The sequence below is a fragment of the Zalophus californianus genome, chromosome 1, assembly GCF_009762305.2.
Source record: "Zalophus californianus isolate mZalCal1 chromosome 1, mZalCal1.pri.v2, whole genome shotgun sequence".
Lineage (NCBI taxonomy): Eukaryota > Metazoa > Chordata > Mammalia > Carnivora > Otariidae > Zalophus > Zalophus californianus.
The window spans coordinates 26,855,087-26,869,446 of record NC_045595.1 but is presented as its reverse complement, the minus strand read 5'-3'; the positions used below and the strand labels follow the sequence as shown (position 1 = coordinate 26,869,446).

Here is a 14,360-nt window from a genome sequence, read left to right as displayed (position 1 = left end):
GGCTACTTGCTCACTTAGTCTCACTGTATTTGTTCTTCAACCTAATTGAGACCTTGAGGCCATTCGCCTTTCTACTTCCCCTGTGCTTAGTTTTATTTAGGCATATATTTTCTCTGTCTTCGCTTCCTCTCCTCTCCAGCCCAGAATCCAGAGTCTGTGACTTCAGTCACTTCCCAGGCAAAACCTTGAATGCCCTTGCTTTTTGTCCTTTCATCAACGCACCTTGCAGAGGCCAACCGTGTCTGAATCCCCAGTCATCTCTCTTTTCTGAGCAGAGCTCTGGGCCCCTCAGTAACTTTGGAAAAAAAAAATCAATAGCCTCTCAGATTAATAATACAATAAATTCAACCTGAATAACCTGGAAAGTTCTCCTTGTATGTTCTCTTAGTCTCTCAAATGATTATTTCTCCATTATCTTCAAGTTTTCAACCCCCAACTCTCTACCCTTCCTCCCCAATCCACAAGTACAGGCCCTCTTTACCGACTCACTGGAAGACCTCATGCCCCATTTCACAGGGAAAATTGATGCCATCAGATAGAAACTACCTCAGCCTGCTGCCAACAGACCTAAAAACCTATATCCATCCCTATCCCTTTCTCTTTCACTCTTCTCCTAGTCAACTGGGAGGAAAACGTCTTTCTGTGGATGTTGTGGGTAACTTTTTAAAGCTACTGTTAACTGAGTGCTTACTGTTTGCCAAGCCCAGCTTTAGCACATTACATATATTTATACAGTAGCCTTGTGTGATAGGTACTTTATGCCAATTTTCTGGATGCTAAAACTGAGGTCATGGAGAGAGTAAACAACTTGCTTAAAATTATACAGCTCTTCCTGTGAATGAGAGATCAATGATGTGGAGGGTATAGAGCAGGGAGCGTAATTAAGGCTTCCCCAAGGAAATGACATTGGATCTCTAAGAGCTAACTATGCACTGTGTGGGCCTGGTGGAGACAAGAGTGCTTCAGGCAAAGGGAAAAAGCACATACAAATTCCTTGTGCAGGAGAGAACTTAGAATTTTTAAGAAATTGCAAGAAGGCTACTAAGGTCAGAATACAGAGAAAAGAAAGAGTGCAAGGTAGGAGATTGAAGTTTGCAAAACCAGGCAGCAACTAGACTAGGTGGAGGTTTATGGACCATGTTGATGATTTGGGTAAGCTGTTGAAAGGTTTTAAGTATATGCCCAACTTGTGTATAGATAGAATGATATAGTCAGTCTATGTGTGTTCATTTCAAATACATGAGCGATGCTGTTGTGATGGATATAATACAGATTTATTTAAATGGTATTTAATGCTCAGCAGCCTTAGTTACAATGCATTTCTTAACATATACAGAGAGGGAGATTGGGAGGATCTGTGAAATATTATAATGGGTCTTTATACTCAGGTTGGGAATTTGCTTCAAAATGAAAAAATAACCATTTACATTACCACTTTGAGTCATGGAAATCGGACTGTCATGTTTAAGGAGGTTTTTTATTTTCAGGTTTGGTTTTGTTCTGTTTACGTTTCTCCTACCATAGTTTTTTGTTTTTTGTTTTTTTTAAGATTTTATTTATTTATTTGACAGGGAGAGAGAGAGCACAAGCAGGGGGAGCAGCAGAGGGAGAGGGAGAAGCAGGCTGCCCGCTCAGCAGGGAGCCCAATGCGGGGCTTGATCCCAGGACCCTGGGGTGTTGACCTGAGCCCAAGGCAGATGCTTAACTGACTTGAGCCACCCAGGCGTCCCTCTCCTACCATAGTTTTTTAAAAAGGTCACCTTAATTGTAACACTTTAATTAGTACTGATTTTCAGTAGATGACATATAGAACTTCAGGTTAGAGCACTAGTAAAATAAGGCAATGATTAATTTCGTATGAGCCATGGCCAGACACCCAGGAACTTGCGGACTGGATACAACATAGGTTAGGTAATTTTGTATATGGTAACATGGAGTGATGTTCAGCCTGTGCTGTTAGACAGGAATATGTTGATTAAAGGAAGGAAGGGTAACTAAATTCTGGAAACTCTAAATTAGTAACTTGGGAATCCCTGAAACTAGGGAATTTCTTATCATTTGGAGGAAGAGTTTCTTGATATGATAGAGGATTTATCAAGTGATATAGTGGGGCTTCTGTATCCAGTTCCCAGCAGTTTTCAGGGTGAGAGTATCATCAAGGCCTGACTTTTAAGTCATTTGAATCTGGGACTTTTCCCCCTATGGGTTTGCAGCTCCAATTTTATGATAGAAGCCAAATAAAATATGCTCTAATTACCACTGTTTTTATTTTTGTTCTATAGGAGTTTGATAAAGAAGTTAAAAGTTTTGTGTTTGTCCTGGAAGGCAGCAGCCAAACAAACAAAATTCAATTACCGAAGGAGAATAAGCAAATCCGTAAGTAAGATTTTTGATATTAAAGCTTAACATTTGATTTTTAAAGTTACACTTTTAAGTCTAGCACACAGGCATTAGTTTGGCTTTTACTGGCATCTGTTAACTTAAAGTGATAGGTCTGTTTTTAATTTAGAAATCAACCTTATGCCAGGCTTCATGTATATATAAATATTATATAAATATATATTAAGTTATATATATATGTATTTTGCTTCACTGTTGATTCGTAATCTAGAAGTATTTTTTTTTTTAGATTTTATTTATTTATTTATTTAGAGAGAGAATGAGAGCGCACAAGCAAGCAGGGGCAAAGGGAGAGGGAGAGAGAGAATCCCAAGCAGACTCTGCACTGAGAGTGCAGAGTCCCATGTGGGACTTGATCCCACAACCCTGGGACCATGACCCGAGTCGAAATCAAGAGTTGGACGCTTAACTGACTAAGCCACCGAGGCACGGCTAGAAGTATTTTTAAGAAGATTTAGAAAATTATTTGGTAGCCATTGATTATCATAGTAACAGTATTTATTAATTACTGTGTGCCTATGACTTCCCTAGCATTTCACATTTATTAACTCTTTTAATTCTGATAGTAGTTCTTTTACAATAAACACACTGAGATTGGTTTCTCATCAAGAAATCAGATAATTAAGGGTAAGCTTTGAAATAAACTCAGGACTTCCTAAATTATAGAAAAAATCTGTGAGAAAAAAGTTGTGTGAAATACCATAGAAGGCATTACTTAGTGACACATCAACTTGTATACCTTCAAGAATATTAATATCTAATATGTATAAATATAAATACAAATATGTGTTTCAACAAAAACCCAAAGAGTAGATTTTCATTTCTTTCTTACTTTGGAAATTAGGAACATCATTTTAAAGCAGAAGGAACCTTGAAAAATCACCTGAATTTACAATCAGAAACCCAGTTATTGGGAGAACTGAGGTTAAGATTCAAGGCTCTGCCACCAAATTAGGCTTTGAGTAAATTGATGGCAATTTAAGATATATAATTTTTCAAAATAATTCATCTGATTTTCATCAACTTTATCCTATGTATTAACTGTAGATTTCAGGTGATTTATTAAATGTAAGCAACCAGTTATTTTTTATGTTGATCATTTCCTTATTTCTTCCTTTATTAATTAAGAACATTTATTGAACACCTACTGTGTACCAGGTCCTATGAAAAGACCTGTTCTTGGTAATTGATTTTCTCGTTTTAATTCGGTTTTCTCAACTTTCACAGGCTCTGCTTTATCTACCACTTCACACTACTGCATGCATATTTAGATTTCTAAGATGTAAAATGAGCCATAGAAATTATAGATGGAAGATGATTAATTTTAAAATAGTTTGCCAGTGTTTCTTTCTAAAATAAAACAGAACCTCAAAGAGAAGGAGTAATCTTTGTTGAAATCATTTTTATTAATTTACTACCACTTTAAAAGTCATGATTTCCTCATAGTTCCTTTTAAACAGTAGAGTTTTTTTTTTCATTTCCACAAAAATTTATATACTTATAAATGAGGTAAACTAAGATGAGCCAGAAAAATATGTCTGAAATTGTAGGTTATTCTTGTTGCAGGAGACATGGTCCATCTGTTTTTAAGGATATTGACTTTGTGAGATGGATACATCTGATTTGCGGGAATGTGCCTTTGTTCTAAACCAGTGTTCTCTGGTTGGCCTATCCTTCTGTGCAATGCCCTTAGCATCTATGCACATAATCATGTTACTGATAAAATCAAATCAGTTCTGGTAACCTCTCTCAGTTGGATCTGAGAAAGATTTCCCCTCTATCAAAGGCTAAGTGACTAAAGACAAGCACCCTTTTCCTACATTTATCTAAGATTTTTTTTTAGAAATAAAACAAGCTTAATGTGTTGTAATTGCTTTGTAAAAGGAAAAATGATAGTTTTAATTGGAAGAAACAGAAGAATCTTCTAATGTATTTCTTGTACAATGCCCTATAATTAAAAATTAATCTGGCTCTTCGGTAGCATGTGTGGTGCTGTAACAAATGAAACAGTTTATAGAGTCTGCCCTGTACTAACCTTTAAGATTAATTATTTGTAATTTTTGATAACAGAACTTTATAGCTGTTTTCACTTGTGTAAAACAACCTTCTGTGTGACGTTGTTGTTAAATTGAATGTCATGTCTTGAGTAGAGAATTGGTTTTCCGTTAACATTTCTAAATTTAGTTCAGTTACCATTAGGTATTCCTATTTTAAGAGTAAACATCCACTTTATTTATGCAAACCTGACATTAGGTACCCCATATGTATTTCCCACTATGTTAGGTAGTTAGGAAAAAAGCTAAATGATGAAAGTAAGTATGTTTAACTTTTCATTTTAAATGGTGATATTTCTGAATTATATTTGAGCATCTCTAAATGTCAGAGTTTTGTTTGTTTTTTACATAACATCTTATCAAACAGAGGAAAGCGTGATATTGATGATCAGATCATGCACTTCTCCAGCGCAGGAATCTTGCACCATCCACTCTGTTCCCCTAACTTGGTATATCGTATGTAGTTGGTGTTTAATAAGTTTGTTACCTTTGCCACATTAAGAAACTATCACAATTTGGGTTATAATTTCTAGTTGTAACCAGTTCGCCCTCATAAGCAGATTAAGTAAATGATTAGCCAACTAAACAAATAAATCCATGCTGCTCTTCATCCTGGATCATGCTGTGGAGCTGCCCATATGAGATGCAGCAGTGTCACACACAAAAATCTGTCGTTTGGATGGTCTGCCCCAGGGCTTAATCTTTTTGAGGCTCTTATTTGAATCCACTGTTTTCTCTGCCAGGGGCATCTGAATCTTAAGGTGTGTCTGTTGGGATCAGCATCCCTGAAGCCTTGTGTTTATCTAAGTTTCAGCTGCTCTGGAGGATGAAGATGAGGTCATCTTTATGAGGCCCACCCCCCCAACCTACTCCCACTCCCACTCCCACTTTGGTATTCTTAAAATAAATGTCATTATGACCTGCTTTGTTTAAAACCCTTCAACGATCTTGACCTCACCACTCTATTGGTAGTGCTCTTGTCAGGGTCCCTAGTAATCTCTGTATTCCTGAATCCAGTGGCTCATTCGCAGCCCTCATCGTGCTTGACGTATCAGCAACATTTAACAAGTTGACACCATCCTCCTTGGACGCCCATCGTCCTTCCACCTCACTGGTCTTCCTTCTTAATTTCCTTTCATGGTTCTTTCTCTCCCCAGCCCAGCTTCATATTGCAATGCCTACAGACCTGACCCTTGATACTCTCTACCTGTATTTACTCCTTTGAATATCGGTGCTTGTCTCATAGATGTAAATACCATCTCTTCTTACTCCAGCTTAAATGTATTTCCAAATCAGACTTCTCTCTCAAACTCCAGACTTGTAATTTCAGTTGCTTAGATGACATTTCTATCTGGACAGCTTTACCCTACAAACCACTCCTGCTGCTACAGATAGCCATATCTCCGTTGTTAGCAACCTGTCTTTTCCAGTAGCTCTGACAAAAAACTTCAATCAGGCCGATTTTTTTTCTCTTCTTTCAGTCCATCAGGAAGATTTTGTTGGTTCTATCTTCAGGTTAGACTTCGAGTCTGACTACGACTTTTTGTCGCCGCCAGTGCCACCACATCTCATGCTTGGAATATCTCATGCATTCGTCTTCTCATTGGCCCACCTGTTTTTTTTTTTACTTGCTTCCCTACAGTTTGTTGTCAGTTTCACAGCTAGAGCAATACTTGCAAATGTAAGGCTCTCCACTACTGAAAATGTCTCATCTCTGAGTGAAAACCAAAGATCTGTGGGACCCTATGGTATCTGGTACCCTCTTAATTCTCTGACCTTATCTCCTGTTACTCTTGCTGTTGTCCACTCTGTTGCAGCCATACAGGTCTCCTTGCTGTTTTCAAACGTAGCCTGGTGCCCTTTCACCTTCACACCTGTGCACAAGCTGGTAACCCTCTGCCTAGAGCTGTTTTTTCCCAAATAGCTGCGTGGCTCACCATCTCTTCTGTGGGCCTCTACTACAATGTCTTCTCAATGACAGCCCACCCTGCCCTGTAATTTATAGACCTTACACACTCTTGATCCCTTTTACCTTTCTCTACTTTTTCCCATGTACTTATCTCCATTTTACGTGCTATTTGTTCCTTAGAGGGTTTTTTTTATTGTTTTTCTCACAGTTTCCAGAGGTAAGCACCCCCAGCACAGAAATTTAGTCTATTTTGTTCACCTAGTATAGTGCCTGACACATAGTAGACATTCAGTAAATCTTTGTGGAATAAATTAATGAATATATGAGTGGATTCCCATTGATCTTAGGATGACCTATATCCTTCACATGGCCTTCCTAGCCCTGAATGATTGAGATCCTAGCTATTTGCCAGAATCACCTCCTGCTGCTTTTTCCTTTCTGTGTTGCTACCAGTCCTTTATGTCTTTAGATTCATGCACTTCACCATGGCTTTTTTCATCACATGGTGGAGTATTCCCTCTCCCTATGATATTTGTTCCTTCATCTCCCTCGCCCACTCAACCCCTGCTCTTTCTTCCCGGCTGAATTCCAGTGTTATTTCTGCCAGAAAACCCTCACTCATCTTCCCTCCAGTGACCAAGGATTATACACTTTCATTGCACCCTGACCTTCTCCTTCCTGAAACTAGAATATCGGTTCCAAGAGAGCACAGACAGTGTCTGTCTTATTCACTACAAAAACATCTGCATCGAGTCTGGCATGTAGTAGATGCTCAATAAGTCTTTTTTTGAATGATCTAATTTAATTCATACAAATAATCCTATGAGGCATATACCCAATTTGCCCAGCCCAGTTTTACACATGAAAGGAAAAGAGCCCAGAGAGATCTTCTGATTTGCCCGAGGAATATGGAATGATCCAGAATAGAGGCATACCTATTTCCTGTCTTCTGGGTTGAAGTGGGAGAGGTGCACTTCAATGTGCTGTTCGTGCCGGGACTGCGCTAGGAAGCAGGAAGTAGCTTCAGTCACTGCACTTCAGACTTGGCAGGGCACCTGTAAAGGATGACTGTGTTGTGCCCTCATCCCAAACTCGTGGACAATGAAACAATTGTGAGATGTACATGTGGTGTATGTTGGTGTACAACTGTCACTGGCTGTAATGAAGCAAGTATAAAACTACTCTTTAAAAACCTGATGGTATTTTACCAGTTAAATGCGCTTTAAAAGATTCAAAGGAAAAAAGGACTTGACCCCTTAAAAATAGAGGTAGTTTATCTCAGCAGAGAACAGATTATGAAACTGCAGAAACCTGCATATTTCAGTAAAAAGACTAAATTTTTATGAATTTTATATACTTGATGGGCATTTTTTGACTAATAGTAGTTCACATTCAGCATTACTTAGTGATTTTCAATATAATGTAGACAAGAGTCAGTTTAAATTTACTAGGCCACTAGAAAAAATATTACTATAGAGTTTATTTAGCATTTCTGACACACAGGATCAGTGTATGTCAAATGTTATTAAAGTACTTTTTTCTTTGTCAGATCATCACCATATGGTATTGTCATACTTCTTTTAATCTTAGAAGTGAAGCCTTTTGGAAACTAGGGCTTCTGTATGTGAGAAAGTTGAATTACAAATTACTTTCTTTTTTGAGGGCAAGTGTCTTTCATATCTAAAAATGTTCATAGGAAAACGCCCTGTATGTGTAGCGTAGCTCATTGTTTTCGAAGAAAATTGTGCTGATTCAGTGAGATTGGTGACACAACTTAGGGACCTTTGTAAAGACTGATTTCATTTATCCAGGTGCTGTCTCAGCTCTATATACAGAGGCCATTGTGCAATGGAAAAACGCCATAGGGTCAATCAATGGAAGATGCAGGGGAGAAATTAATGATGATTTATTGAAGTTGGCCTCATTTTGGTATCTCACTTTAGTTTTGTAGTCCAGAACTCAGGGTTGCCTCATTGGCTTTTCCCATAAATATGGTAAAATCCAGTTCCTAGAGAATTTTTTTCTTTTTTTTTTTAAAGATTTTTATTTACTGAGAGAGAGAGAGAATGGTAGAGAGAGCGCATGAGAGGGAGGAAGGTCAGAGGGAGAAGCAGACTCCCTGCTGAGCAGGGAGCCCGATGCAGGACCCGACCCCGGGACTCCAGGATCATGACCTGAGCTGAAGGCAGTCGCCCAACCAACTGAGCCACCCAGGCACCCCCTAGAGAATTTTCAAAGGTCAGAGCCTGTTATCCCCTATTTCCATTATATTACTACTCTATGGATGGCTCTCTGGAGCAGTTTGTAAGCTTAGCATTATAAGTAAAAGTTATCATTGTATGTTTGACTTAAAAGATATTAAGCAGACTTGTCCAAATATGTTTATTTTGTAGAAACTAAATTTTGGGTAAAATGTAGGAACTATTTAAGTTGTTCAGGAATGTTGCAAAACAGTTTACCAAAGGAATTATAAACCAGAACATACATGTAGATTACCCAAACATGTGTTGTTAAAACACACACACACACACAACAAGCAAACAAACATACACATATTGTTACTTTGAAATACTTAAATTTGTTAAGTCTACTGAGTTGGAATAAATAGAAAATAATATGCATTTTAGACCAGTAGCCTTCTTTTATCCTCTCCTGTTGCCCTGTACTGTAAGATTTGTAGGAGAGGTTCAGAGATAAGTCAGAACATTTCCATTTCCTACAGAAGTCCCACATGAGGAAATAAGTTCCTAAAAGGCATGTTTTAGGAGGAAGTGATTCTAAAACATCCATTAGGAGCATCATAATTGAGAGATCCAGCAAAAGTTCAAAACCTAAGAGAAAAGGAATTAAGTGAATGGGTCTGAAGAGATAATATAAAATCAATTGATTTTCGAAACAGTTGTAGACTTCAGCTATCAAAAGTGCCGTAGGGGTTGGTTTTTCTTCAGATATTTTTAATTCAGATGAAGCTGGTGATGGGAAATGAAAGCAGTTTGCAGTTTGTGAGCACTGAATTAATTAAAAGTATGTTAAATTAACAAAAGGCATTATAAATGAAAATATATTCCTCCATCCATCTCACTGTGGACACATTTAAAATCATGAACTAGATATGGCTCATCAAACCTTCAGCTGTAGTTGTCATAATCAGAATTGTTTTTCTTGATCTATTGTTTTTTATTAAGTTGTTTAGTTCAGTTAAAACTGTCAGTGGATAAAAATAATTGCCACATGCTTTTATGGCTGCCTTGATGGGAATCTGTAGTTCAATTTTATAGGTTTCTATTGAATGCTGTCCTATGTGTACATTCTCTTGCAACCTAATAAAAATAGTAAGTAAAAAATTATTTTTTAAATTTTCATAAAAATTTCACCAAGCCCACAGATGGGACTTTAAAAGGCAACATTTGTTGTTAGAGTTTGATTTGATTTTCATCAACTTTTTTGCTTTTATAATGAAGTTGTAACTTATGGGCAGTGCTATTACAGTTGTACTATATTACTGAAACGCTAAAAGCTTCAGGTTGTTGATGGTATGTGATTGTGTTGGTTTATATGCATATATAAATGGTTTGAACATATGAATGTATATTTTCCCCCTCTCATTCTAGTTGGACTGATCCAGAGGTTTCTTGTACTTCAGATTTACATACCCCTGGGACAAGACTTCTCCACTGAATTGCTGTAAGATATACAGAACTTCTTTCAATGTTTTATGTGTTTTAGACATTTAATCGATTGAAACAGTATGGACAGTCATTAATTACAAGTGGCAGGTTTTGCATTAAAGAGCAGTGACTTATCAAGTTGACATGAAGTAATTAAACTAATTTAATTGTATTTCTCAAATATCATTATAGTCTGGCATTTCCCTAAGGGAAGAAGGCAAATTTCATCTGTTTAAGAAAATATCAAAGGATTGTGGATTTCACAATAAACAGGCTATAACATGCAGAAACAAATAATCCCGAAGTGTGAGATTTTCATTCAAATGAGGGGTAATTTTGTACTCTCTGCTATTGAAAACCATATTTGGATTAAAATTGATCGAAATACCTCATTTTAAAGTTATTTGCTTTAGTTTAGAAATATCGGTTGACGTATGAATGGCTTGGAATATATTTGTTTTAAATAGCCTTGCTATGAACAGATTGTTTAGCAAAAATGAGAATATACAACTTTAACTCAGTTGGGCTGTCTGTTATCTGAGATGATTGTGAGAAAATAACATTTGATTTATGCGTTCAGATAAAATGGAATATTGCCTAAGATTTCATTAATACATTTGCACTTTTAATAAAACATTAGATTTAAGGTATGCTATTTTCTCATTTTTCTTTGTAATTAATAGCTGTCCAGGGCCTAATCTTAGTCTTTTATTTTCCAGCTGGAATAAATGACTTTTCTATTAATAAAGGTAATTTTGTACTAGTTACATTGGTAACTGAGAGGAAGGAAGAGCTTTCTTAATAAAGTGAGAACATAAATTTGAGGTTATTCATTTGTCTTCGTTTTGTGCATTATTAGTGATTTGTATGTATGCTGGAAAAATACAAATTTTAGATGATAATATACAATCTTGTTTTCTTGAGTGAGAAAGGACAGATGGAACAATATATACCTTCATTTTATTCAACTTTAAACCTCAGTAAACTTCCAAGATTTTCTGTTATCATCTGCCATGGTTACCATAATTCTTTAAACCAGTTCTTACAGTAACAGCACCAAAACACTATTTGATGCTTTTATGTATCTTTCCCTGGTTCTGCAGAAAAAGCATTTTCAAGACCCTGAAGGCATTCTGAAGGTACAGAGAATACCACATAAAGACTTGTTTCCAATGTAGGAGAAAGTTGTTTCCTACCAAATGGAAGGAGGCAAACTGTATTTTATTTTTAAACTTATTAAGTTCCTTATATAGAAATCCAGTGCAGTGCCTTTTCTTCTGATCTCTACCACCTGTGCTGTGAGAGTCTTTAGAAGCTGCGGCAGGGGCACTGGTAGTTGGCCTTCTGATCAAAGCTGTGCCGGACGCTCGGCTTAACCTTGGAGCAGACTCTTGATGTTGAGCATTCTGTGCCTATGCAAAATTAAGCTTTATTTGTGCCCACAGATACTTGAGCTTATCACCCTAGCCTAGGTGAGATACTGTTTTAACTAAGTTAATAATAACTAAAGCTTTTAATTATTGAGAAATTGACAGGTATGTTAGGTTTAACTTCGTCTCAGCAAAAGAGCATCTGATGTAAGTAAGCCCGACTACACCTTCATTACCCTATTATTAATGAACATCTTGGCCAACTTAAGGATGGGAAAACATTTTCAGGAGTGATGGGATTATTTATTAGATTTTGAATTCATTCGACTATAGTCATAGATTCTCTTGTTGTCATAACCACGTGGACAAGCATTTTCAAATGGCTTTAGTTTTATAATTTTAGCAAAATAAATGTCTTATGGACAAAAGGTCAAAATTTTTAAATAACATGGGGGAAACATTCACTGTCCTGACTTTGTGAATTTAGCAGATTCTTTTTTATTTTTTTTTTTAAGATCTTGTTTATTTATTTGACAGAGACACAGCGAGAGAGGGAACACAAGCAGGGGGAGTGGGAGAGGGAGAAGCAGGCTTCCCGCAGAGTGGGGAGCCCAATGCAGGGCTCCATCCAAAGACCCTGGGATCGTGACCTGAGCTGAAGGCAGACGCTTAACTGACTGAGCCACCCAGGCACCCAATTTAGCAGATTCTAAGGAAAAATATTGACTCTGAATTTGAATTTGTTGCTAATAGATAATCAGAATATTTTGCCATTTTAGGAAGTAATGACAGAGACCATATTTTTATAAGAAAGAACATAGAATAATGAGTATAGACTGTCTAACTACAGCTTTTTTTTTTTTTTTTTAATGAGAGGACTTTCTTTCAGCACCCTTAATGTTTTACTGTGTTTCTAGCAGCATAGCTCCAGGCTGTTTTAAATAATACATTTCTCTAACAAGCTTGGAAAGTCATATAGCAGAAAGATATCTGGCTTCTTAAATTTTCCATTGTCAGAATGGGAGAGGCGTTTTGTTTCACAAAGATACATTTACAAGAGGTTTTCACAAGTGGAGTCTTGTCAGCTGGATTATCAATGTAAACATCATTTCTTCAATATCTTCCTGTGTCTCTCACTTCCACTAGATGGTGATACTGCTCAGGGGGAGGTCATGTGTCTGTGGGTTAGTGGATGCCTTAGAACCAGCAGCCGCCCTGCCTGAGAAATCACTCAGTCAGTCAGTCAGTCCACAAATTACTGAATCCCCATTCTTGTCCGGCAGCATGTTAGGGGTGGAGGTCAATACACGTTGGACCTGTACACTTTTTCCTACCCCACTTCTTCCCTTCTGGTCCCAGACTGCCATCACAGGGCCCCTCATCTGCTGTGGAGCATCTCAGTGGATTTCCCAGATTCTTCTCCTGTCTTTTTTCAATTTAGTCTCCACATTGCAGCGAGCATGACCTTTCTAAAAACCAAGTGGAGTTCCCATCGTACCAAGGATAAACTCTCTCCAGTTCTTGATAGTCCTGTGTGTTCTGGTCTGTCATCTCTCTCTTTTCATCATATCTCATCTCTGCCCTGAGCTTACCATTTGTCAGCTAGACCGGTACCTTTCTGGCCTTAGTAGCTTTCCCTTCCTCACACATCAGATGAAGAAGTCTTTTCTTAGGGTCCTATGACAAGTGGTTTGTATCCCCATTTCTTTGCCTTGCTAGCTCCTCCTAAGTCTTCTCATCAGTTTATGTGTCCCTTCAGAAAGGCCTTTTTGCATTTTGCCCCACTAAATGAGTTTCATCTTTTAAGATCTTTTCTAACACCCTGTTCTATTTCCTTCTTTATAACTATACCAGTTTATAATTCTATGTGCTTAGGTTATCAGTCTTTGGGGGTAGATTTTGAGTTCCACCAGCACAGGGACCTGTGGGTTCTACTCAGTGTGATATGCCAGGACCTAACAATGCCTGGCACAAAAGCTCTGAAATGTGGGTTAGTGGGCAGTGGGGACTAATGGACTGAAATGAATGAACAGGACCCAGTCTCTGTCCTCACAAGAGTTTATTCTAAGGGTGAAAAAATCAGTTAAAAGGCAATTTAAATGCATCCTGATAAATGTTATGATGATATAAGAGCAGGACCTGTAGGTAACATGGGAAGTATTAGGTAGAAGTATGAGCATAATCTTGGACCTGGACAGATCCATTGTCAAGTCCTGTTTTACCTCTGTGTGACTTTGGGCAAATTACTTAACTCTCCTCACCCGTGGGTTGAGAGTAATATCTACTTCACAGGTGTGTCATAAGAATTAAATGAGAAAATTAACATAAAGTAATAAAGGCTCACATTTATTAAGCACTTACTATATACTGGACATTGTCCCAAACACTTTGTTTTAGCTGAATTAACCCTCAGAACGAACCTATACAGTAGTCATAATTATTGCCTCTGTTTTACCATTAAGGAAACTGAAGTCCGGAAAGGTTAAGGAATTTGCCACAGGTTATAGACCTACTAACTCTTAGAGCTAGAATTCAGGGACGCCTGGATGGCTCAGTCGGTTAAGGGTCTGCCTTCGGCTCACGTCATGATCTCAGAGTCCAGGATCGAGTCCCACATCGGGCTCCCTGCTCAGCGGGGAGCTGGCTTCTCCACTTGCCTGCCACTCCCCCTGCTTGTGCTTGTTTCTTCTCTCCCTCTCTCTCTCTCTCTCTCTCTGACAAATAAATAATAAAAAATAAAATCTAAAAAAAAATAGAGCTAGAATTCAGACTTACAGTTTAAATGTGGAACCTGTGCTCTGCACCACCATGCCAAGCTGTCATACTTGAAAATATTATTTTTCTTTTTTTTTGAAAATATTATTTTTCTATATATACATACATATGTGGTAGGGATATTTTATTTGAATCCTGTATAAGACAAAAGTGCTAAGCCTTCTATGTCTTTTGTAGGGGCTTC

General features: G+C 37.6%; 1 protein-coding gene across 11 annotated transcripts in view; it reads left to right on the top strand.

Annotated features, from left to right (window-relative positions):
* The window catches only part of CFAP20DC (CFAP20 domain containing), a 266,758-nt gene that overhangs the window by 3,240 nt on the left and 249,158 nt on the right, over positions 1-14,360 (top strand). For all 11 annotated transcript variants that reach the window (XR_003518687.1, XR_003518688.1, XM_027587613.1 and 8 more), the window contains exons 3-4: positions 2,283-2,376; positions 9,975-10,047. Coding sequence is in view for 9 of the 11 variants with exons in the window: in XM_027587613.1 (XP_027443414.1) it covers positions 2,283-2,376; positions 9,975-10,047 (167 nt within the window). In the remaining 2 variants the exon portion in view is untranslated. The remainder of the gene's footprint in view (positions 1-2,282; positions 2,377-9,974; positions 10,048-14,360) is intronic.